The sequence below is a fragment of the Phoca vitulina genome, unplaced genomic scaffold (genome assembly GCF_004348235.1).
Source record: "Phoca vitulina isolate PV1807 unplaced genomic scaffold, GSC_HSeal_1.0 scaffold23, whole genome shotgun sequence".
NCBI lineage: Eukaryota > Metazoa > Chordata > Mammalia > Carnivora > Phocidae > Phoca > Phoca vitulina.
In genome coordinates, this window is record NW_022589726.1 from 15,567,969 (window position 1) to 15,592,742 (window position 24,774).

At 52.5% G+C, this 24,774-nt stretch overlaps 3 protein-coding genes across 11 annotated transcripts in view; 1 reads left to right on the forward strand and 2 right to left on the reverse strand.

The window, feature by feature from the left end:
• Positions 1-3,248: 3,248 nt before the first annotated feature.
• On the reverse strand, positions 3,249-9,369 carry SLC39A5 (solute carrier family 39 member 5). The gene is made up of 12 exons (XM_032420727.1): positions 9,216-9,369; positions 8,499-8,561; positions 7,832-8,190; positions 6,929-7,112; positions 5,769-5,931; positions 5,422-5,591; positions 5,044-5,187; positions 4,555-4,651; positions 4,302-4,472; positions 4,085-4,165; positions 3,767-3,957; positions 3,249-3,513 (listed from the first exon to the last, which is right to left on the reverse strand). Exons 3-12 carry the CDS (start codon positions 8,116-8,118, stop codon positions 3,370-3,372), a joined length of 1,632 nt encoding a protein of 543 aa, XP_032276618.1. The 5' UTR covers positions 8,119-8,190; positions 8,499-8,561; positions 9,216-9,369; the 3' UTR covers positions 3,249-3,369.
• A 181-nt stretch (positions 9,370-9,550) lies between these two features.
• NABP2 (nucleic acid binding protein 2) lies at positions 9,551-14,929 on the reverse strand. Of its 4 annotated transcripts, XM_032420633.1 has the most exons (8): positions 14,841-14,929; positions 13,545-13,725; positions 13,365-13,466; positions 12,875-13,013; positions 12,682-12,753; positions 12,426-12,507; positions 12,268-12,331; positions 9,551-10,086 (listed from the first exon to the last, which is right to left on the reverse strand). In XM_032420633.1, exons 3-8 carry the CDS (start codon positions 13,441-13,443, stop codon positions 9,887-9,889), a joined length of 636 nt encoding a protein of 211 aa, XP_032276524.1. In that variant the 5' UTR covers positions 13,444-13,466; positions 13,545-13,725; positions 14,841-14,929; the 3' UTR covers positions 9,551-9,886. The 4 variants fall into 4 exon arrangements, with proteins under 4 accessions (XP_032276524.1, XP_032276526.1, XP_032276523.1 ...); XM_032420635.1 differs by lacking the exon at positions 13,545-13,725 and having other exon boundaries at positions 14,841-14,922; XM_032420632.1 differs by lacking the exon at positions 14,841-14,929 and having other exon boundaries at positions 13,545-13,933.
• Positions 14,930-15,148: 219 nt separating this feature from the next.
• Positions 15,149-24,774, forward strand: part of RNF41 (ring finger protein 41) — a 32,109-nt gene continuing 22,483 nt past the window's right edge. Inside the window, exons 1-2 of one of the 6 annotated variants that reach the window (XM_032420627.1) lie at positions 15,160-15,230; positions 18,221-18,405. The gene's annotated coding sequence lies outside the window, so the exon portion shown is untranslated. Of the gene's footprint in view, positions 15,231-15,549; positions 15,733-15,756; positions 15,901-18,220; positions 18,406-24,774 lie in introns of those variants that run through there. The other 5 variants (XM_032420625.1, XM_032420626.1, XM_032420629.1 and 2 more) reach the window with 5 other exon arrangements.

The window sequence follows — 24,774 nt, forward strand, 5'->3', positions numbered from 1 at the left end:
AAATCTTCCCATTCCACCCCCTCCCTCTCATTTTGGTGCTGGGAATTAGGTGATGGGGGGCAGGGGGAGCAGAGCGGTGGGTCCTCCAGAGAAGACTCTTGGGGTATCAGTCGTGTTCTCCTTTATCAATGTTTGGCGATGACAGGAAGAACCTGAGTATTTGTCAGGAGCCCCATTGTTTTGCTAGATGAGATTTCTGGTGGCTGCCTCTTCCCCTGCTGCCCCTTCAGCACATGGTCAGCAGTGCTGGGGTAGGCCGGGGGGATCCTCGGCCCTCCTCGTGTGGCTGTGAGGGGGTGTGGAGGACGCGCAGCCTCCTCTCCTTATGCCAAAGGAAATCCCACACCCCACCCCGGGCTCCCCAGCCCCTAGTGTTTTTTGAAGTGTTTTGACCATTCTCGTGGGCACTGCATATTTATTTTAATGTTAAGATTTTTTTTTTTTTTAAAACCTCTTTGACTTAAACGGGTGTGGAGAAGTAAAACAGGCAGAATGCCCCCCAATCTTAGGGGGTAGGGTGGGGAGGAAACACCTCCTTCCCTTCGCCCTCCCTCTTCCCTCCCCCTCTCCCCACCGCAGCTCTAAAGCACTTGCTTCAAGTAATAAGCACTTTTGAGAAAAGGCCTATTTTACATGAGGACCCTGGGAGCAGCCCCAGGTCCCAGCAAAGGAGACAGAGCGAGGGCGACATAGGAGACAGGGAAACAGGCTTGTGAATCAGAGGGCGAGTTGAAAAGAGCCAGTTTTTAGTTTCTGATTTTTGGGGAGACGTTTCTGATTGGGCGGTGGCTTTGGTAGGGTTGTGTACTATCCTTCAGAAAAACAAATGGCACAAACTGTGGGTCCCAGGATGGGCCAACAGACCCGGGTCACTGCCACTGTCCAACTGAGACTGACGGGCCACCTCCCCCGCTGTGGCCCCCTGAGCCATAGGACTGCTGAAAACCACTGAATGTACAGCCCAGGTTGGGGTGGGGAGCAGCCCCTGGGGGAGGGGGCTTCTCCTTCTGTTTGGTGCTGTGGGGGGTGGGAGAGATGAGACTGAGGGACTGCCACCCCACTTAGACATGTGTTCCTTGGGGTGGAGGGGCTGAGGAGGGCCTACCTCCCTCTCCAACCCCAGCATGGCCCCTCTTCCTTCCTCATCCCTATCCGTTTTGACTGTAAGTCCAGCTCACCTTTGCCTTCAATATGTAACCAAAGGAAAACTCAATACTGTTTCCACCGCTGTCTGCCCACCCGAGCACCTTCTTACTCCCCAGACCTAGAAGGGGAGGAGAGGCTGGGGGTGGGGTGGGGGGTGTGGGGCCAGAGTGAACGGTTCTGCAGCTGTACCCCCGAAACCTCCTCTGGGGTCTTGGAAGGGACCCCGAGAGGTGAGGGTGGGCCCTGGCTGGAGGGGCTGGGAGCAGGCCCACTCTGTGTCTTGTGCACAGGAGTGTTTCTTTGTCCGGATGACTCCAGCGACTGCGCTCCAGCAGGGAGGCCCCTTCCTCCATCCCTCTCCGCCATTTCTCCCCCTCTCCCCACACCCCGTGTTCATCCCCACCTCCCCTTCCCACCGCAAAGGAAAATAGCCTTACAGACCCTAGCCCAGAAGCCCTCCTCCTGGGGCAAACCAGTATGGGGCCCCATCCCGCCTAGTTTGAACCCTACCTTTTAAGAAGGAGGGATAAGGAGCAAAGGCAGCCCCTTCCCTTCGAATTGTGGTGGCTCCAGCCCTCCGTGGCCTTGACCCAGGTTGGGCAAGGGGCGGAGGCAAGGAATCTTTGAGGACCAAGCCCAGTGGTCTGGGAAGAGGGAGGTGGAGAGGGAAGGGCCTGACCTGGGATCTCCCTCCTCCCCCGACCCAACCCTAGAGAAGCGACCAAATCCCAGAGAGATGGGAGGAAGCTGGGGTGGGGAGGGTCTGTTCTATGAATTACTTGAAGGTACTGACTCCGAGGCTGCTGTTGCCCACTTAGGTGTGAGGGGGACACTGTCACTGCATTTGGGAGGGCAGGGGGTGGCGGGTGACGAGAGCATCTGCCCTTGGCCCTCGCTCGCTCCTGCTAGGCCCTTTCCCTGGGGAGCCTGGCTTTGCCCCCCCTCCCAGGGAAGTCGGGGAGAGCCTTCCCCTCCCATCTCCATCCCTCACTCTGGGCACCCTCTCCAATTGCACTAAAGTAGCTGTTGTGCCAGTCTTACCCCCACACCAGGGTGGGGTCTCTGCTTCCAGTCCTTTCTCCCCCGACTGCCTCCGCTCCTGTCCCGGACAATCTCCTTGTTCCCCTGTATTCCTGGATAGCTCAGCTTTGTATGTGTGTGTTTCGGGGGGTGGGGGTGGGTTCTGGCTGGAGTGGGTTTGGTAGGGGTTTGGGAAGGGCTAGGGGCAAGATGGAGGACTAAGTCTCCTACCCCCTTCCTCAACTCCAAGCCACAGAAGCCTGGGAGGGAGGGTGCCTACTCTCGCTGCCGCGTGTCTTGCAGATGTGCCAAAATGGGCGTGGGGGGGAGGGGAGGGGAGGGGAGGGGAGGGTGCCTGGCAGAGCGGCCCCCAGGGCGGCTCTCTCAAAGCAATACAGTTCCTCCGGCCTGGGGGACGGCAAGACAGGGGAGAGGGTTGGGTTGGGGACCTGGGGGTTCCCTGTGTACAGCTGTGTATATTCAGGGGTGTTCTCTGTCTGGTACCCGCTGTGGGCGTCTCTGTGTGTGTGAACCCCCCCTTCCCCGTGCCCTGCATGACCTGTGATGCTGCAGACACCACCATCCTGTGTGCAGGGGTGTGTTGGGGGCACCGAGGGGCATGTTTCATGTCCTGTCGCACCCTCCACCCCGTGACCCATGTACTCGGTTGTAGGAAGTAAAGAGAACTGAGCACAATTCACTGGATTCTAGTCGAATCTTTCTCTAAGCAATTTTCCCGTTCCCGTCCTTCTCCCTGCCCCGGATCCGCCTGTGGTGCTAGTGTTGGGGTCGGGGGTGTTTAATGCTGGTGGGCAGCAATAAAGGGCAGATCTGCCCAGATGCCTGTATCCCCAGGGTGCTGAGGGCAGCAGGAAAAAGTGGGGACCTTGCGGTGCATTTGCCCCACCCTTCCCCCACCTCCCTGGGCTAAAGCACAATGCTCTCCCTGCAGATGGATGCACCCTGCACCCTCCAGGCCCCTGCTCATGTCCTCTCCCCCCGCCCCCACCTGCTTTGAGCCCTCCTCCCACCACATCCTGGTTTTCTATGCTGTTTTGGTGCAAGTACAACTGTCGTAGTCATGGCTTTGGGATGGGTTCTGTTTATTAAAATCCTATTGCTCCTACTGGCCCTGTGTCCCGCCTCCATTCCTGTGGTTGGGGGGAAGGAAGGGCAACCCGGACGCCTTTCCACCGGCCCCCATCAGCCATCAGAGACCGGGGGCCATAGCTGCTCCTCCAGCAGGGCTATGGTGAGCATGAGGCCGCCCCCCAGCAGCATTCCCAGCCCCTGCAGAAGCACATGGAGCGTAGGGAGGGGCTCGGGAGGACGAAGCAGGGCTGGTAGCTGAAAGAAAGGAAGAACGTCAGGATCCTGGCCTTGTCTCTGCCCCCCCTGAAGCATGAGAGGGAGGCATCGGAAAGTACCAGCAGCCCCTCCGAACTCCTCCAGGCCCTTGTTCCTCAGACTCCCCTGGGCCTGGGCTACAGCACCCTTCCAGGTGGCCGGGGGTGGAGGTGGAGAGACCCGTACTTCCCTCCCCGCCGAACCCACCTCCCCGCTTCCCTTGCTTTTCTCTGCAGCACCCCACACCTCTCACCATGTCCACAAGGGCCACATAGAGGAAGACCCCAGCAGTGACCCCAAACACCCAGGGAGTGAGGGGGACAGGGCCCAAACTGAGCCCCACCCCCAGGGCTGCACCCCCTAGTCCCAGGGCTCCAGACACCAGGCTCAGCAGCAGCAAGCGCTGGAAGGGCAGCCCTGCCTGGAGCAGCACCGCGAAGTCACCTGTGCGGAAGAGAGGACAGGGTGGGAGGGTAGGAGCCAGGGCTGCCCCGCCCGCCCCCCCCCCCCCCCCCCCAGGCCTCTCCTTTCTGGAGCCCACCCCACCCCACCCCACTTCTGCCGTTCCTACCCAGTTCATGGGGTAGCTCGTGGCAGAAGACTGCTAGGGTGGTGCTGAGGCCACTGGAGAAGCCATCGGAGAAGGCAGCACCTGGGGTTGGCAGGGTTGGAGGTGGGCAGTCTGGGGGAAAGCGCTCGCCAGGGGCACGGCCGCCGCTTCCTCCTCGCCCCCACTTCCTGGGAGCCCTCTCCTGGGCCCTGCCTCCCTCCTTCCGCTCCCCTCGCACCTATGGCCAGCCCATCAGTGAGGTTGTGCAGACCATCTCCCAGGAGGACCATCCACGTGATGTTGGCGCCACCGCCACCCTGGTGCCCGTGACTGTGGCCTTGGTGCCCAGTGGGGGCTGGGGCTGGTGGGGGCTGGCTGGCCTGCTCCCTGCGGCCCCCAGCTTCTGGCTCTGCAGGAAGGACAAGGACAGTGCCGGTGGCTGCGGGGGAGAGCTGGGAGCCGGGAGCCTACTCTTCATTTTCTCTGCTTACCTGGAGCTGCCTGTAGGGGCTGAAGGGCCATCCCACTGCCATCCTCCAGCTCCAGGGCCGGTACTCTGAGATCCTTTCTTTTTTGCCCGCAGCATCTCTGAAATGGGAGGGTATCCCTCCTGGTGGAGGAGGCAGCAGAGCCGGGGGCTAAGGAGAGGCCAGGCTCCCAGCTGGGGAAATGAACACCTGGGCTCACCTCTAGCACTTGAGGGTGTTTTGGGGCCTCTCCACTCCCTTCCCGGGCTGGCACCTCCCTGTTTCTTGTTGACTTGGACTTGGGAGAGAAGGCCCTTCGGCCAGAAATCCTGGGTCTATGCTGAGGAGCCCCTACCCACTCCCTGTTAGTTGTCGGGTCCTGCCCCCTCAGGCAAATGGCAGAGCCCCCCGAGCCAGGAGCAGACCGCGGGCGCCTCACGTCCTGGCTTGTGTGGCCCGCCCTTGGCCAGAACTGCCGTTTGGGCAGAAGGAGGAGAAGAGGGTATCACTCACTGGCCTGAGGCCTCGGCGCCGCCGCAAAAGCCCCAGCACGTTCTCCAGCACGAAGAGCAGGAAGAGACCTCCGAGCACTGACAGTCCCGGTCCCAGGTCCTCCTCCAGTGGTCCGCTGGGTCCAGCGTGCTGCCCTCCTCGTGCCTGCCAGCGAGGGGGTCAGGGCAGACCCCAGAAGCCCGCGCGCCGACCACAGCCCCCTCCTGTGCGGGCGGCGGCAAGCCTGCCTTCGCTCTCTACTAGAAGGCAGCCGGGGGCCGCAGCCGGGGCTGGGGCGTGCAGCGTGGGGGCTGACAGGAAGGGGGAGGGAACCCCTTGGGGACACGGAGGCTGTCCACCTCCGCGGGGCGGGCGGAGCGAGGAAGGGGCTTCACGTACATGTGGCAGCAGGTGGAGCAGCGCGTCCCCACAAAGCGTGCCCACGGCCAGGGCCCCCAGGAAGCCCAGCAGGGGCCGCAACAGACGTGGTCCCAGGAGCCGCAGCAGTAGCAGGGAGAGGGGAGAAGGGAGGCTGAGCAGCAGGACTGCCAGGGCACTATGGACCAGGGCTGGGGAGAAGCAGGGACTGAAGTTAGGCTAGGGACGGCCGGAGGGCCTCAGAAGCAAGGTGGGGCAGAGATACAGTGCGAGGGGAGACAGCACCCCCAGTGAACCCCCTTGCTTGGCTAAGGGCCCACGCCCTACCAGGACTCCAGGCACCCTGCCACCCACTGTCACCCACTGACCAGACAGAAGATCCCCTGGGGGAGCTGGGGTTGCGGCCTGGATGCAGACACGGCTGTCGATCTGATAAAGCAGGGCTGGACACAGCAGAGCAAACTGATGAGGGGTCAGAGGAGCAGCGGGGCTCAGGCCAAAATTGACCAGCAGCTGGGAGCCATTCAGACACTAGGGGAGTTGAGTTGGAGGTCATACATTGGGGCATCGCTGAGAACTGTGACTCAGATCTTTAATGTCTGTCCTTCCATTGCATGGACTCCTGGGTCTCTCTCCTGGGTCCCCTTTGCTCACCCCGGCAGGTGCATCAAGGATTAGGGATAGTTCTGTATGATCAGTGTGTGTTAACTATTAGTGAATATTCAATCCAGTGCAGATATTCAACTCAATACAGATTAGGGGCCCGTAAACAATGCCACCATCTCCCTCCCTCCCAAGCCCCTGATGACTTCATCGATTTGGTGAGGGAGTTGGTTGGACCAGAGCCCTCCATTGCAGAATCTTAGAAGGGAAAGAACTCTAAATGCCAACCAACCTTCCTCACAACAGCCCTGTCACATGTTTATCCAGCCTTGGCTTGAATGCCCCCTGTGAAGGGGTGCTCACCCTCTCCAGGCCCGCTTCAGAGTTAGCTTTTGCTGCCCTCTGGTGTACATGGAACAAGCCCACTTCCTGGCTGAACACAGCCTTCCTTTCCCTGCAGGTTTCCTCTCCAGCCAGCTAGCCCTAAATCTTACCCTGGGCTGTTTCTCTGGATTCTCTGCTTTGCCAAGTGTGGTCCCTAAACCAGGTCTTGGAGATTTGGGTGTGGGCTCGTGTGCGCTGAGCCCAGAGGAACCGTATCCCACTACTGGAATAACATGCCCTAAGATCACACCTGGACTGGGTTTTTAAATTAACTGTATTAAATTACTCTTTAGGGGCGCCTGGGTGGCTCAGTCGGTTAAGTGTCTGCCTTCAGCTCGGGGCATGATCCCAGGGTCCTGGGATCGAGCCTGCGTCGGGCTCCCTGCTCAGTGGGGAGCCTGCTTCTCCCTCTCCCCCTGCTCCTGCTCTGTCTCTCTAATAAATCAATAAAATCTTCTTAAAAAATAAATTACTCTTTAAACATTTCAGGCCATCCAAATCCCATGGTCCTTCCCCCACACTTGGAGATCATCAGACTCACATCCTCATTCAGATGGTCAGCCAGTGAATGGTCCAGCAGCAGGAGCCTGTGAAACAGGTCCAGGCCCGAGGGCGCTGGCCCATGGGGTGATGCTGGGGCCTTTGGCTCCTCTGGGTCACCCCACCCCGAGGGACCCAGAGGCAGCCCCGCCCAGACATCCACACTCAGCTCGGGGTCCTGTGATCTGGAATGGATGGGATAGCAAGTCAGACTGGCTCATGTTCTTTAAGAAACTCCCCTTGAGGGGCGCCTGGGTGGTGCAGTCTGTTAAGCGACGGACTCTTGGTTTCAGCACAGGTCATGATCTCAGGATCATGAGATCCAGTCCTGAGTTGGGCTCTGAGCTCAGCGTGGAGTCCGCTTAAGACTCTCTCTGCCCCTCCCCCCCGCTCACTCACTCGTGCGCGCTCTCTCTCTCTCAAATAAATAAATCTTTAAAAAAGAAGAAAGACACTCCCCTTGAGGCTCCTAGCACGCTTTGGGGGAAAGGAAGGAACAGCCACTAGCTGGAGTTCCTGGGACCCAGAAACCGTGGAATGTCAGTTCTAGGAGGATCTGAGAATTGTCGATTTATAGGAGGGTCTAGGAATGGGGGGTGTGTGAGAGTGAGAGAATTTGGGGGGGCACAGCCAGAAGTGCTACAAATTGGGAGCCAAGTCAGCCTGGAGACATTGAGCACTGGGACTAAGAGCAAGGAGTTGAAGGGCCCAGGGATTTGGAAGAGGGGAGAATTAAAAGGCAGAGGCAAAGGGGGCCATGAAGGAATACAGGGAATCAGATTTGGAAAAATTTGTAATTCCAGGAATCTGATTTTAGGAAGCCAGAGCTAGGCAACTGGAGACTGATGCAAGCCCTGAGAAGAGCGGGGCATGTGGCCTTTCGGGGTGGGGGAAGGGTCAGTACCTGTGCGTGGAATTGTCTCCTGCTGGGGCTGCAGCTCGACCAGCTGGAGGCCCGTGGTGGTGTCCCAGGCGGAGGGCCTGAACTCGGCCTAGCCCCAGGCTGTGGAGAAGCCGCGCCAGGCCCCCTGCGGTCAGGGTCCCGTTCTCCCCATACAGGCCAAACAGCTGGGCCAGGTAATGGTTCTGCTCCTGCTCAGCAGGGCCCAGGTTGGGGGCTGAGCCCCCTACCCAGCCCAAGGTCATCCACACACACAAGCCAGCCAGCAGATGACTCACTGGGGGCCCCATTATTGGGGGGGGATGGGATAGAGGCTCTTGTTCTGGCTTCTATTCCCCTTGGAGCATCCTGAGGACTGTGCCCTGGAAGAACAAGGAGGAAGGGCCTGGGCTTCTGCTCTGCTGTCCAGCTCAGGCCCAGGGAACTCTCATTCCCTGGACCGTCCGGCCTTGAACCTAGCAGCAGCCCCCTTCCTAGCTTCCTTTCTCCCTCCCCCTCGCCTCCTTCTGGAGCAGCCTCTTATTTGCCAGTTCCTAGAACACCTTCCTTGACCCAGAGTGCCTCCCTCACCTGATCCAGAGCTGACTGCCCATCCTGTCCCCAAAACCCCACCCCGCAATCCTGCCCCACCTCTCGGGTCTCCCCTTAGACCACAGGGCCTCACACTCACTGGCAGTCTGGGAGCTGTCACTTCAGGTCCTGGGCAGGTCTTACTGTGGACGCCAAAGCACTCCTGAGTCAGGAAGGGGAGCGGGGCTCAGCCTCCAGGCGGTCAGGTGGAATGGAGGCCACGTCAGATAGAAGGCTGGGATGGACAGCCCCCCCAACTCCTAGCCCACCTGCCTTGGGGCGGGGTCAGGGAGGGGAGGGGCCAGTGTGGGAAGGCTCACGTCAGAGAGGAGTTAATGGTTCACTGGTCTCTGGGGTGGGGGTCAAAGGTCAGTCTTGGCTGGGCCCCTGAGTAGGGAGGGGCCACCCTCTGCCCCTGGAAAAGCCACATGGCCAAGGAAAACCTGAGTCTGGTCTTTTCTTCTAAATAATTCACCCCACTGACCCAGTTGGTACCATTTTAGCCTTTCCCTGCATATCCTCTCACCACCACCACCCCCCCCCACCTTACATCTGGTACTGGGCTTCCTTCATTTCCAACCCCCATTCCCCACATTCCCTGGGAAAGTGGGATCCGGGGGTCCCTCGGCTGGAAAGGGGTTAAAGAGGCAGGTAAGTGGCAAGCCCAGGTGCGTGGGGAAGAAACCGAAGAAACCGTTCTTAGCAACTCCTTGTCCCAGCCGAGTAAGAGCCAGAGCTCTGGGAACCAGTGGCCAAGAAAGGGGAAGCTCTGGTGGAAAGAGGAACGAAGTATCGGGGCTCCCCTCAGATGTCTGACCTGGCTTAAGATCAGGGGAGCACAGTCTGATTCGGGCAATCGTCCAGGGGGTTGAGGTTGGCGTTACCTGACCGCGAGAGACTGGAAGGACGCCCAGAGGAAGGGGGACACAGCCTTCTTGGTTCCAGCTGTGGGGGGGGTAGGCAGGCAGGCGGGCAAGGGTCACCTGCAGGGAGGGGGCAGGGGAGGGAACTACCTTAAAGGGGCAGGCCTGCTTTGCTTAGGCCTGGTTACCTGTAACCTGTCTTCCTTCCACCTCCTAGGGATAGCCCACTTTCCCAAATGTCCCACTGCTAACCTCTTCATTTTCCCACAAAAAGCAAAGGAGTCCAGTACAGAGTGGTAACGTTTATTAGGAAGGAGGGATTCAATTTGACTTCCACATCACACACACGAGAAACAGACTGTGACTGTCGTTTCTAAGAGGAAGGAGGCTGGGCAGAGAGCCTTGAATCCCAGGGGATAGGCAGCTTCAGCTGGGCAAGGCAGGGAGTACGGGCTTAGGGTGGATAAGGCCACTGTTCACCACCCCTCCAGTGAAATTTAGTGGCTAAAATACTACTAGCTACCCACCCCCAGCCCCCCAAAAGCCAGCAGCCTAGTAGAAGGCTGTGTGCTCTAGGAGACGCTGGGGCTATGGTGGGTGGCAGGAAGGGAGGAAGGACGTCTTGCTATCTCTTGCTGTTCCTCCGGGTTTCCTTGCCGTTACTGACAGGGTTGCTGGACGGGCCCGGAGGGCCGGCAGGTGTGTGGTTGGGCTGGCTTCGGGTAATTCGGGTGCTGGGGGGATGCGAGGGTGTGTGAGGGGGGTGCGGGCCACCACCAGGGCCTGGTGGGGCACTCAGTCCATTCCCGTTCTGGTTCTCAGAGGCTAGCAGTGGGAGAAGGGGAAGAAACACAGGAATTAGAGAACTAAGGTAGGAGAGAGGTCCAGCCCCAAGGCCTCCCTCCCGCTCCCAGAGAGGAGCACAGTCTCCATCAAGCATAGCTGCACGTTCCTGCCAACTGGACCAATTGCGAGGAGTGGAGGTTGTATGCACGGAGCCCCAGAGAAGCCTCGAGTAATCATTTGGGAAGTTGCTACATGAGCCCTAGTGTGGTATTTTTCTCTTTTATTCAGCTTTGTATCAGGGAGGTCAGACCTAGAATTTGCTGTTTAGTTCTACTCAAGGACCTCTGACAAAATGCCCCTTTATCAAAAGTCTCTGTAAAACTGGAGAAGCATGGGTAGGGGAAGGGCCCGAAATTTCTGTGTTAAAATGTAAGAAGGATCTTTAAAAAAAAAAAAAGAAAAAAAAAGGGTGGTGGGTATCACAATGATACGCACATTTTCATTTTGGAAAATCTAGGTAAGAGTGAGCAAAACAATGATTACTCACACCCCCCAAATAATAAGTAACATTTTTGTGGGTAGCTTACATGTTTGATGGGAGCCAGGTGTGTGAGATGATCTCCCCGAGCGCCCACAACAGCGCACATGACTAACCTTGCCGCTCCCAGTGTTACCGTATGTAGGACTATCTCCTTCATAGACTACTGGCTCCTAAAGGCAGGTGCTGTGTCTTATTCCTTGGCAATCCTCCTCTAGACATCCTTGCTAAGTGAAGATAGAGGCCTGCCTCTCATATGCAGAGGGCACTATGAACCCTACATGCGCTAGGAGTCATAGGCTAGTGGTTCTCCAACCACATCCCTGCTTAAACCCGGCTGCTCCAGACTAAGACACCTGTAGCCAAGAGGGAAAAATAATGCCTTTTCCTCAATTCACAGAAAATGTTAGGAGAGTATATAGAAAGTTAAGTTTTCATGCCATCCATGTTTTTTGTTAAGCCTTTGTACCTGTCAGATAACCAAGTGAATAAACATCTGGCAGATGAATACGAGGGGCCAACAGGCTTATGTGTACCTTATTTAAAATGCTTTTTACAAATTATAGAGTTATGGAGACCCGAAAATATATGTCATATTTTCCACTGAAAACATGGATGTTGGGACACCTGGGTGGCCCAGTCGGTTAAGTGTCTGCCTTCAGCTCAGGTCATGATCCCGGGGTCCTGGGATCGAGTCCCACATCAGGCTCCTTGCTCAGCGGGGAGCCTGCTTCTCCCTCTGCCTGCTGCTCCCCCTGCTTGTGCTTTCTCCCCCTGCCCCCGATAAATAAATAAATAAAATCTTAAATTAAAAGAAAAGAAAAGAAAACGTGGATGCTGATTTTTGTGGTGGAATTAAATGTTATTTCATGATGTGTCCAAAAAGCCCCATGACCCTGGTGGTTCTGACACAAACAATTCTGAAAACCATGGCAACTGGGGGTGTAGACACAGACTGAGAAAGGGCAGAAGCAGCCCGGAGCCTAGTAACACAGGGAGAAATCTAAGGCACGGATCAGAGGCAAGAGACAGCCAAATCCCAGGGAGTACTAGGGTCAGCTGGGAGAGGACCCAAAAGGAAAAAAAGAGCAGTAAAAACCCAGTTCCTAAGGAAAAGCGAGCGGATGAAGGAGATGATGTTGGTGAGTGATTCTAATCAAAAGCAAGAGATCAAAAAGCAGGGGCTTGAAGTATAGGAGATGAAAGAATCATAATCCTGAGGTCCAAGGCGTAGAAGAAGGGTCTTTAGTTTCAAGAAGAGTGATGACCCTAAAAGGGAACTACTTGGTGCTCTAAAGCTATACCGTGTGGACTCCATGTTAAGTCCTATACATCCATATCAGAACCGTGGAATGAACTGAAAGGGCAAGGGGAAAAGGGCAAGGACCCTCCAAAGCAGCAGGGAGAAACAAGCTGGAAGGAAGGAGTGCAATCTTTGCAGAGAGACTGTTCTCATTTGTGTCCTTGAGTGGTAGTGACACAAGAATACCAGAACTCTATCAGTGATAGAAACAGGTCCCTAAATCTTTTCCCCACAAGGACTTGCAAAAGAACTGGGAGAAGAACTGGGTGGATGGGGATACACTGAGGGAAGAGAAATTGGGATGAAGGCAATGCATCTTTCCAAGCTGGAGAGAGAAGGGGAGCTAGGAGAACCAGCGGCTGGAAGGGAACAGGTGTACCTGGAGAAACGGCAGGGGGTCCGGTGGTAGGCTGGGGAGCCGTAGGGCTGCTGTCGTTCTGCAACTGAAGGCACAAATTAAATACTCAGACTTTGCTCTCCACCATGCTTCTTGGCCTGACCTGCCCTCCTTCCCTACATCGAGGCCATGGGACTCACCGTCTTGTTGGGTGTCTGCTGGGCACTGTACTCGGGGTTTGGCTCACTGAAGTTAGGAACCTCGGAATAAACCATACAGAATCTGCAAGGGGAGAAATTGGCTAAAGCCTCAGACCCAGTCTCTGGGCCACTGCTGGAGGCCTCAGAAAGGTCCAGATACAAGACACAGACTGTGCACCCTTATGCTGCCTCATTGCAAACCTTAAACTTACCCCCTTGGCCTGGTGCTTCTACATCCCCACCCCAAGACACTTACTCTCCAATCTTCTGAAGATCACCCCCACGTCCAGTGTACAGTGTCAGACAACCTTTGAACACCGAAGCGTACCTGTGGGGGCACAAAAAAGTAGGATTCAGAATACTCAGAAGAGTCACAGGGGCTGTTAACTCTTAACTCTACCCCCTTGGCGGTTACTGCCCTTGGATAACCAGGAGTAACCAGGAAGTACCCTTTGGTGAGCCGAATAATGTCTCCAGGCTGGATCAGGTTGCCCACGTCGTCCCAGACAGAGATATTGATGCTGCCTGTTTTGTCTGCCACTTTGCAGGTCCGAACCTCGTGCCCGTCTTTTGTCTTGGTCACTCGGCCTGGAGAGAACAGATAAATGTTGGGGCGGGTGGGAGGAAGAAATGGTCAGAGGGATGAGATCTAGATACTGGTGGGGCGAGGGGGAATGGAGGGACAGCACCATGGAGAGGGCCCTGAGTGGAAAGAGGCCCAAGTGGCCCTGGAGGCTTGGATCTGGTGAGTTCCATCTACCCTACACTCGACTACAACTCTCCAGGCCAGGGTCTAGGAGAGATTGGGTGTGAGCAGTTTCTTGGGGTGCGCCCTGACACCCCTGTAGCTAGTTAAGTGCAGAGGTGGTGTTCTCCCCCTCCGACCCCCCCCCAACCGGGAGAAGCCGCGCAGGGGGCCCACCATCCCAGAATAGCCACCTGTCTCCAGCACAATGAAGATGAGGTTCAGATTCTTGAGCCCGGGCTTGATATCCTTCACGAAGGTCTCCGTCGTCATGCTGCCCGAGCCTCGGCACTACACTAGAAGGGGGAAAAGGGAATGAAGGCTCAAGGCTTGGAGTCTTCGCCCCCATACTCCACTTCCCAAGGCCTACCTACCACTCTAGGCTGGGGTCAGGCAGCCGCAAATCCTCTAATTCTTCTAAAAGGTAGGAAACGAACTTCCCCAGGAGCCTCCAACTTCAAGATCAGAATTTGAAGGTCTCTGGATAGGCTGCTTCGGGGCTGAAAGGCCCCGTCCCGGGATGCTCTTTCAATCTCAAGCCCAGAAGTCGGGGAGCTGACGGAGACGGGGGTAGGGAAACTGGTGCAGATCCAAGGAATGGAATCTTACTCGCCAAACCTTCCCGAACCCTCATCCGGACAACCCAGGACTCGGTCCATCCCCTCCCCCACCCACAGCCCACCACCCACCCAGCCAGCGGGCCGGACAGCGCACGCCGCAGAGCCGCCCGCAGGGGGAGCCACAGGCCCCGCCGCCGCCGGATGCGCCCGGTGGAACGCGGGAGTGCGGACATTCCCGGAAGTTTCCGGTTGGCCTCCTCCGACCAATCAGCACTGTCCCGACGCGCCCCGCCGCCGGCCCCGACTCAGCCAATCGGGACCCAAGATTCACGCGCCGCGAAAGGGGCGGATTTTAAGTATTAAAGGAGCCCCGCAGATGGTTGGCGCTGCGAGAAAGATTGACCACCAGGGGGCGCCTCGGGCCCAATTTTCCTTACTTGACTGGGAGACTACAGCTAGGCTCCAAGATTTCATTTCTAAGACGTGACCCTGGAAAAAGGGCCAGGGGTTTTGGAAGACGGTGGACAAAAGTCTGAAACACGCTCAGCACTTCACTTATTTTCTCGACAATTCTTAAATATGTAATTCCCTTTTGCAGACAAGAAAACGTAAGTTATATAAAAAGCAGTGCTTAGCACGCAGTAGGCACAGTTTCTTCTTTTCTCATTGTATAACCCTTATCTTTATTCCTGATTTGGGGTCCTCATCTTTAATGCACTACCCAGCTTCGTCAGGGTTTTGGAAAAAGTAGCCTTCACACCAGAGGCCGACCCACCCTTTTTGGAAGAATGGAACCAGGACACAGAGGACAGCATTTGCATTAGTCCCTTTCAGAGTATGAAAGGCACCTCTTCCTAATGCACTTATCTCCCTAGATCCCAGGGTCTCCCCCGCCCCCAGAGGATTTAACAGAGGAGGCCCGAACCTTTAGTTCCCCTGGGGACTTGTTAGGAACTCAACAAAAGTTTCTATCTCTGTAATGTGTATAAACCAGTTACATATATACAAACCACAACCATTTGTTTAGCGAATAGCCATAACAAATACTATTTAATATCAGATTAGCCTAACAGGTCATGTAGTAATGTCTTGGCTTGATTATTTCCTTACCTTCCGGAGCCCTTTAGGCTCCGCCTTGACCTTCCTCGGATCCCAGGTTCTCTCCCGCCCACACCCCCAATTACGGTGTTATATCCTAAGGAAATCAAAGCATAACGTAGGAAGAGGGACATCTTATCTCCCCTCCCCTTAGATGTTTCAGGGAACTCTAGGAGTGTCCGGAGAGCCAACGTAGACAGCAGGAGTGCCACTAGGAGCGAGGCGGGCAATCCGTTGGGCACCCTAGATCAAAGCTTTGCGGCTAGACACTCCCCCATTCTCCACCCAGTGGTCGCCCTGTAGACTACAGTATCCACTCCCGTGACTATGAGTCATAGGGTCGGGAGGCTCCGGGATGCTGACCACCGCTCTGGAAACAGGAGATGGCAGGTCACACTGCAGGTCAGCCTCCTCGCAATGATCTCGCACCTCGCCGCATCAACCTTAGGAGTCGGGACTCGTACGCCCCTGCAAAGCGAAGTCTAGCCCTCCCGGGAGGCGGCCTCGGGCTCCGCCCCCTACATTCACGCTGGGAAGAACATAGAGTTCTCCCTCCCAAATGGCTATATGGTCCTAGTTGGGATCACAAAGATTTCCGGTGTAGAGAGGAAGCCCGGGTAATCGTTCCCCCTCCTCGTTGGTCGCTCTTGGCTTCTAGTCTAGATCCGAGTTAAACAAAGAGGCGGAGTTTGGTGACGAACTTCCGCCGGGTTGCGTAGCAGCGGTGGGCGGGGCAAGGGACCCGTCTCACAAGGCGACGAGTGGTTGGAACCTTCCCTCGCCTTCCCCTTCCCCTTCCCCTCCCAGGATAGGCTGGGACCCGGCACCGGAGCTTTCCCGTGGCCGCTGCGGCCTCAGCTCCAGCCGGGCCGGGGTACGGAGAGTCCAGACCGCTTCCAGGGCGGTGCGTACTGCGCCTGCGCCGACTCCCACCTAAAAAAGGGTGTGGGACGGGAGGGCCGATGTCCCACGGGGATTGGGGCGGGGGTTCAAGATATTGGAGGTCAGGAGAAGGGATAGGAGTAAAGATGAAAAATGGAGGAAGGGAGCAGGAATAGGGAGGAGTCCGGAGGTGAGAAAGGGGCGCTGGAGGGTGGGTTGTTGGGGAGGTGCATTGGAGTAGTGGAGTCTTAAGTGCGGGAGGGGGTCTGGGCTGACTGGAGGACAGGGAGGAGGGGACCTGGGGCTACAACGTGGTGTTTAAATGGGCAGTGACGACGGGCTGGGAGGGGAGGGAGGGAACGTTCTGGGGGCTAGCCTGGGCAGGGGCGGCGGAATCTGAACCCCCGCCCTCGAAGCGCCATAGCTTGGCTCCTCTCCCGTGCCTTGTCTTTGGCAGCCTTGTCTTCCTCCTCCATTCCTTTCCCCCCCTCCCTCTCTCACCCCTCCTTGAAGGAATCTCACATTCCTTACCTCCCTTCCTTGGCGTTGCAGCCGGGCCCTTTCGCAGGCTTCACACACCGGAAAGCCTTCCCCAACCCAGAACTCTGCGAAATTGGGTAATGGGGAGGAGGGGGCTGGAGAAGGAGCAGAAAGCTGAGAGAGGTGAGAGTGTTTTGCCCGGGGGACTGACAGACATCTTCCCCATTCAGAAACTGACTTCATTCTCCGTAATAGCATCTGTGGCTGTTGAAGGAGCCACTGTTCATGGGGACAGGGCTGTGATAGTGATAGTTTAACCACTTCCTAAACAGGTGGTTTTAGAGTCTGACAATAGGGCAAGAAGCTGATAGGGTTGCTGGTTGGTAGTTTTCCCCCAGATGGGAATGGGGTAGACTAGTGGTAGGCAATCTGAGTGATGTGATGATATTACTACTCTGTGTGTCCACCTGACTGTGTCTGGGCCTGGTTCCTGGTAATCGAAAAGCTCCTTTCAAGCATTTCCTCACTAGCCTTCAGTACTCTAAATTTATTTTGCATTTTATTACTACAAATATCTTACCTGAAACATAGCTGTATTCAGTATGTTTTCACATTTATTATGTTTTTGACTTTCCAGGACAACATATAAGGTAGATAAAGGCAGGTATCTTCCCTACTTGTCAGGTGAAGACATTGAAAACTGCAGAAGAGATACGTGGCTTGTTTAAAGTCCTACAGTTGGCAGAGCTGGGACCAGAACCCAAGTCTCCTGACTCCTGGTCCTCCTCTCAGTTGAAAAATCCTGTTTTCTTCTGGCTAAGGGAACATCCCAGCATGGGCAAGATTCTGAGTCTGGAGCTTGTCACTAGAAGACTGAGCATAACCAGCAACAGTGGTTCCTGGAAGCATTTCATGAAATACAGGTGCATATGCCAGGCTGTTGGGAAATAGGGTGTTGTCAAAATGGAAACAGCATTATAGTCTCCTCTGTGTTGTGGATGAGGGAGAAACAACTTCCTTGCTACCCCCCAAAGAGCAAGTGTGTTTGACATTGCACCTTTATCTCTCTGGTTAGTTTAATAATATTACACTAAACGTGTTGTGGCTGATGAGCATAGGAAACTAATGAGCATGTGTACGGGACTCAGAAGATGAAATGGTCTCAGTTTTATGTGTAAAAATGATCCTCATCATATTGCTTTGTAACACAGCCCTTAATTTGTTGATAGCCATGTGATGGGGAGGTAACGAGTTTGAATAGTTACTGTTCTCCTGTGTAGTATTGAGTAGATCTCACAGCACCCTTCATCTGAAGCCTTGTCCCCCTTTACTTGGTCCCATTCTTTTAGTAATGATAGTCTAGTCAGCCTAATCATACCTCTAGTCTTCCCAGTCGCCCACTTGGGAGTGATTTCCCATTTCACTGCCGCCGCCTCCTCCTCCTCTTCTTCTTCTTCTTTTTTTTTTTTTTTTAAAAGGCTGATCCCCTCAGGAGTATTTTCTGACTTGGGAAGTAGAATCATACCTGTACGAATTCTTGAGTATCTTCTCCTTATGAAGATATTTTCCAGTTTGGAGGGTAGGATTAGAATTCTTTTTACATGACTTCAGTAATTTATGTGAAAGCATTTGGGAAACATCAAAGCATCGTACTGTGCATGTAAGCTAGCACTGGTCTCTGCATTGTGTAGCCACAGATCTGGAATCATTGACATTGCTTGTGGTTGTGTGCACTGAATAAGAGAATCTTTTTCTGTCTCAAACAGCTGTTCTTTACCTTTTTCCTTGTTCCTTTCTCTGCCTCTCTCAGCTGTGTTTGAATCTCCTGGACTGTGTGTGTATGTGATTCCTTAGCCAGTGATCTTGATCTTTAGAAGGCAGTCCTGTGGCCCTAGCCCTGAAACCTGTTGCCCTTAATGGAATCACCTCATCCTCCCCAACCAGCCGCCAGATCCAAGTCTGTCTAGTCTCCCTGCCAGGTGGAGGTAGTTCCCCTGACTCACCCTTTTCTACCTTGTTCCTATTAATAGAGTGCTCCTGATTGTGACATCACATCCATCCCCTTGGCGATGGAGCTTGTCACTAGGAAGGAAGACTCAGTCGGACAATAGCCAACAAGATGGGTTACTGGGAGCGTCTCCTGAGTGGCACTGAGTGGAGGCCTCAGGGGGTTGGAGCCTTGTGAACAGGGAACCTACCCCCCAACACTTGGAAGGTAAAGAGCCTTGATTCAGAATCCCATTCCAGGCTTCAGGTCTCTTCTCAGCCTTTCTGGATTCCCTCTGCTTTTGAAAACCTGATTCTTAAGATTCTTCTGCATAAAACTTTCTGTGATTAACCCACATCAGTCTGTTCTTCTGTGCATATTTACGTCTGACAGTAACTATTAACTTTTACTTGTTGGTAAATTGCTCAGTCAATTTTATGTCTTTTTTATGTGTTTTATGTCTTGTATACTCATTGGGCGCAAGCCTACACCTTAGTTTGAGGACAAGGATTGTGTTTTCTGTATGTTTTATACATCTCTACTGGCAAAGGGGCTGTGCGTAGACGATGAAGTTGAGGTTTGGGGCATCCACACAAATAGTGCTTGCAGTTGGTGACTAAGTGGAAGGTCCTTGCTGGCCTTTAGGCCTGATAGGCCTCACTTCAAGTGTTAAATGAGTTCTTGAGGAATTGTGTGCCCTCTGGATTCTTCTGTAAATTGAACCAATTAAAATGTACTAAAGAATTTAATTTAATTTTAAAAATTTTATTTATTTATTTATTTTTATGAGAGAGAGCATGAGCCAGCGGGGAGGGGCAGAGGGAGAGAGAGAGAATCCTAAGCAGGCTCCATGCAAAGCTCAGTACAGAGCCGGATGTGGGGCTTAATCCCACGACCATGAGATCGTGACCTGAGTTAAAACCAAGAGTCAGACACTTAACCAACTGAGCCACCCAGATGCCCCCTAAAGAATTTTAATTTTAAAATCCCCTGTGGTGGGGCGCCTGGGTGGCTCAGTCGTTAAGCGTCTGCCTTCGGCTCAGGTCATGGTCCCAGGGTCCTGGGATCAAGCCCCACATCAGGCTCCCTGCTCGGCGGGAAGCCTGCTTCTCCCTCTCCCTCTCCCCCTGCTTGTGTTCCCTCTCTAGCTGTGTCTCTCTCTGTCAAATAAATAAATAAAATTTTTTTAAAAAGTAAAATAAAATTCCCTGTGGTGGGGCACATGGCTGGCTCAGTCAGTAGACCATGCGACTCTTGATTTCAAGAGGCTCGTGATCTCAGGGTCATGAGTTCAAGCCCCACACTGGGTGTAGAGCTTGCTTGCTTGCTTGCTTGCTTACTTACTAAATAAATAAATAAATCCATCCATCCATCCATCCATCCCCTGTGGTAAATCCAGCAGGGATCCTAGCATTCTAGAATTAAACAATCTTTAGGGCATTGTATCCCACCCCCTCATCTCATAAGTGAGGAAACTGAATTCCTCCTCAGAAGTTATTTTTCTAAGAGAAGTAGTGACTTCAGTCTAAGGACTCTACTGCTTAAATAAAAAGACCACTTCTTTTCTTTATTTTTTTTAAAGATTTTATTTATTTATTTAACAGAGAGAGCAAGCACAAGCAGGGGGAGTGGCAGAGGGAGAGGGAGAGAAGGCTCCCTGCTGAGCTGGAAGCCCAATGCAGGGCTTGATCCCAGGCCCAGACCTGAGCCAAAGGCAGACGCTTAACCGACTGAGCCACCCACCCAGGTGCCCCAAGACCACTTCCTTTCACTTAAAAAGTCAAGAGAGTTGTCTAAAGAGAGCAAGGTCAGTTAGTGGTAAAGCCAGGAGACCTTCTATAATCTAATTACCCTTTAATTTAGCTATTTTTGTTTTATATGCTGAATCTCAGAATCCTGCAATTTGTAGAGTACCTCAGAACGTATGTAGTCCAAGATGCTTCATTTCTTGTGTGGTAAGGGAACTGAGGCCCAGAGCAGTTAGGTCACTTGCCCAAGGTCACACATTTCGTCGGTAATAGAGCTAGAACTGGGTCTCAAGTTTCTGGATTCCCAACTATGTTTTCTTTTTTTCCATACCTATTCCTTCATTGGGAGATTTGTAATGAAATGTGAGACCCTTCACCAGTTAATTTCTTCACTATGTTGAAATTCCTGGAAGTCACCTGTTTCCTTACATTGGAGCAGGTTATAGGATTGAGCCCTGCACCAGGCTCCCTGCCCAGTGGGGAGTCTGCTTCTTCCTCTGCCTCTGCCCCTCCCCCCGCTCATACTCTCTCTCTCTCATTGTCTCTCTCAAGTAAATAAAATCTTTAAAATTTAAAAATTTAAAAAATAGAGAGAGAGACCAGGTGCATGGTTTGCACGTCTGTACATGGGTTCAAGAAACCCTGAATAAAAAGGAGGATAAATGTTCAGTTTCCTTTACAGTCTGTTTTGAATTCCTGGCTCTCTCTAGGGGTAGACCAGAGAAAGCAACTTCAACAACAAGTTAAAAGGGTGTAGAAAGGGATCTGAGAAAGCTCTTGCATTTTATGATAATAGTGACGAGAACTATAGAGAGAGACCCCAGTGTAACAGTAAAGAAAATAACATAATTACCTTGTTGAGTTCTGGCCTACAGAAAAGAAGGCTGGAAATGCAATCTTCAGGTTGGGTTTGGGATGTTCAAATCAGGGAGGTTGGCAGAACAGCCCGAAGGGACACCTCAGTGCTACTTTAGTTCAGCTCCCCAATTTGAGTGAAACCTTCGAAGGCCTTTTTTTTCTATTCTACAACTCAAGGAGAATATCCAGGAAACTGTGCTTCTGGTGGTTATGGTCACTGGTTGTGACTCTTGAGGTCCCTGTGGTTTCAGTTTTATTAAAGCTTCTACCCCTAGGGCAGTGAGCAGTTGAGTTCTTGTGAGGCATCCCCCTTGGAATGATAACCTGCTCCTGTGACAGCCCCATGGCAGTGTTGAGAGTCCTGGAGAGCCGAAGGAATAATCAAGGAGCCTAGCCCATCAGGTTGGCGGTCTGTCTAGGAGTAGGACAAGGCCGACCAGAGAGCTGGCTTCCAAGGTTGTATATGACATTTGTTTCCCATAGATGACAAATAGGGAATACCCTCATCGGAATATAAATCTAAATTTCCCCTTAATTCTTGAGGCCGTACCCCTGAAAGAATGCAGTTGTGTAAGAGTGGATAAAACAGGAGAATCTCTAATCTGATAAAGGGGGTTTTGATTTAGAAAGAACAATGCCAAGGTGCCTGGCTGGCTCAGTTGGAGTGTGTGACTCTTGATCTCTGGGTTGTGAGTTTGAGGCCCCCACTGGGTGTAGAGATTACAATCAATCAATCAATAAACAAACAAACAAAAAACTAGAAAGAACAGTGCCCAGCATCTCTGTAGTTTTGTAAATGCTGACTTTATGGTGGGAACCTTACGGTTCTTAACCCTGACTAGTGGCTTCCCACTTAACCCTGACTAGTGGCTTCCCACCCCCTCTGGCCATCCCTTTGCCAACAGAGACAAGTTCTCTGCTATTTATTTTGGGAAATGAGATCTGAGACCCCATTAAGATAAGTTTCACAATTTGTATTCCTCCTTTTTTTTTTTTTTTTAAGGTTTTATTTCTTTATTTGACAGAGAGAGGCACAGCGAGAGAGGGAACACAAGCAGGGGGAGTGGGAGAGGGAGAAGCAGGCTTCCCGCCGAGCAGAGAGCCCAACGTGGGGCTCAATCCCAGGACCCTGAGATCACGACCCTAGCTAAAGGCAGACGCTTAACGACTGAGCCACCCAGGCGCCCCTAAAGATTATATTTTTAAGTAATCTCTGAACCAAGCACCCCTAATTTTTTTTTTAAGATTTTATTTATTTAGGGGCACCTGAGTGGCTCAGGTGGTTAAGTGTCTGCCTTCGGCTCAGGTCATGATCCCAGGGTCCTGGGCTTGAGCCCCATGTCAGGCTCCTTGCTCAGTGGGGAGTCTGCTTCTCCCTCTCCCTCTGCCCCTCACTCATGCTTGCTCTCTCTCTCTCTCTCTCTCAAATAAATAAATAAAAAAATTTTTTTTAAGATTTTATTTATTTATTTGAGAGAGAGAGACTGAGAGAGAGAGCGCACATGAGAGGGGGGAGGGTCGGGAGGGTCAGAGGGAGAAGCAGACTCCCTGCCGAGCAGGGAGCCCGATGCGGGACTCAATCCCGGGACTCCAGGATCATGACCTGAGCTGAAGGCAGTCGCTTAACCAACTGAGCCACCCAGGCGCCCAAAAAAAAAAAGATTTTATTTATTTGAGAAAGAGAGACTCAGCCCGGGGGGGGGGGAGGGGGAGGAGCAGAGGGTGGGGGGCGAGCAGATTCTGCACTGAGTGCAGAGCCTGATGCAGGGCTCGATCCCACGACCCAGAAATCATGACCTGAGCCCAAATCAAGAGTCGGATGCCTAACCAACTGAGCCACCCAGGTGCCCCCAGGCACCCCTAATTTTTAGTTTTTAAATTGTTCTTGGGTGTCTGGGTGGCTCAGTCAGTTAAGCATCTGCCTTCAGCTCAGGTCATGATCCCAGGGTCCTGGGATCGAGCCCCATGTCAGGCTCCCTGCTCAGCTGGGAGTCTGTTCCTCCCTCTCCCCCTACCCCCTGCCCCCACTCATGCACACGGTCTCTCTCGCTCTCTCAAATAAATAAATCTTTAAAGAAAATTGTTCTTATTAAAATGGAACCATACTGTTTGTACAACATGCATTTTGCAACTTGCATTTTTTCAAATTGAGAGGCAGTTTAGCATGGTGGTTAAAAGCTTGGGCTCTGCAGCCAGTCTGCCTGGGTTTGAATCTGGCTCCACCACTTGTGAACTGTATGATTTTAGACAAGCTTTTTAACCTTTATGCATCTGTTACTCATCTGTAAAATGTGGATAATGACAGTACTGACCTCATAGAGTAACTTAAAGAGTTGTAAGAATTAGATGAGTTAATATACAAGAAATGCTTAGAATAGTGCCTAGCATATAGAAATGCTCTGTAAATGTTGACTTCGTTATTATTATTTTTTACTTCATTATTTATTTATTTATTTATTTATTAAGATTTTATTTATTTGAGAGAGAGAGAATGAGAGAGAGAGAGCACAAGAAGGGGGAGGGTCAGAGGGAGAAGCAGACTCCTGCTGAGCAGGGAGCCCAATGCGGGACTCGATCCTGGGACTCCAGGATTCATGACCTGAGTCGCTTAACCAACTGAGCCACCCAGGTGCCCTCATTATTATTTAATTGTATAACTAAAACATGACCATTATAGAAAAAGTAGGAAAAAAACAATAAAGCAAAACTGTGAGTGAAGTTAAAAGTACTAGAAGGAGGAGCGCCTGGCTGGCTCAGTTGGTGGAGCATGCGACTGTTGATCTTGGGTTTGTGAGTTCCAGTGCCACGTTGGGTGTAGAGACTACTTAAAAATAAAAGCTTAGGGGCACCTGGGTGGCTCAGTCATTAAGCGTCTGCCTTCGGCTCAGGTCATGATCCCAGGATACTGGGATCGAGCCCCACATCGGGCTCCATGCTCAGCAGGGAGTCTCTTTCTCCCTCTGCCTCTGCTGCTCCCCCTGCTTGTGCGCGCTCTCTGTCAAATAAATAAATAAAATCTTAAAAAAAAAAAAAAAGAATATGACAGGTTATGTGTGTATGTCATGTATGACATAAGACATGTATAGTGTATGACCCATTTAGTGAATGTTTTGGACATGTTTTAACCTTAATACTTTACTTTCATAAATTAGGATAGTTACAGACTTATTTCTTTATTTGAGTATTAGATATACACACATACACAAGAAATTTTTTTTTTTAAGTTTATTTATTTAAGTAATCTCTACACTCAGCGTGGGGCTTGGACTCATGACCCCGAGTTCCAGAGTTTCCCGTTCTTCCAGCTGAGCCAGCCAGGCCCCCCAAGAAAATCTTTTACAAAGGTTCAAAGAGATAATCCAGGAAATTAAAATAGATCCTCCTATTCCTGTTCCTTAGTTACCCCTCCTCAGCAGCAAGTGCTGTTGGCAATTTCTTATGTATCCTGGGGAGTTCCATGCCTACATAAGCGTATAATACATACATGTTGGTTTTGTCACTCATGGTGGCATACTTTACGTATACTGTGTGTACCTTAGTTTTTTTCTCTTAATAGGGCAGTCTTCTCATACCTGGTGCGTTAAAGGCAGCAATGCCTTTTTTTTTTTTATTTCCCCTTCTGATGAATGTTCTAGCTATTGTAGAGATATCAAATCATAATTTATTTATTTAATTGAGGTAGAAATTGTAAAGTCAGCAGTTGAACAAATGAATTAGGCTATTTGGGGATATTTTTGCTATCCTATAGAAGCCACCTCACATAGCTCCTCTTCTTGACTCTTTCTCTTCCCCACCTCTTTCTCCCAGCCCTGTGTGTGGGTCTGCTCTACACGAGTGGCAGTAGCTATCATCCAGAACAGACGAACCAGTCTTAGGTTGCATTACTTGAAGTAGAGAGGAAAGGTGGTAATAGTTTCACTGTGTCCATATTGATCAGTCCGCATGTAGAGCTCTGGGTCCCCTGTTTTAGAGGGACAAGGGCATTCTAGAA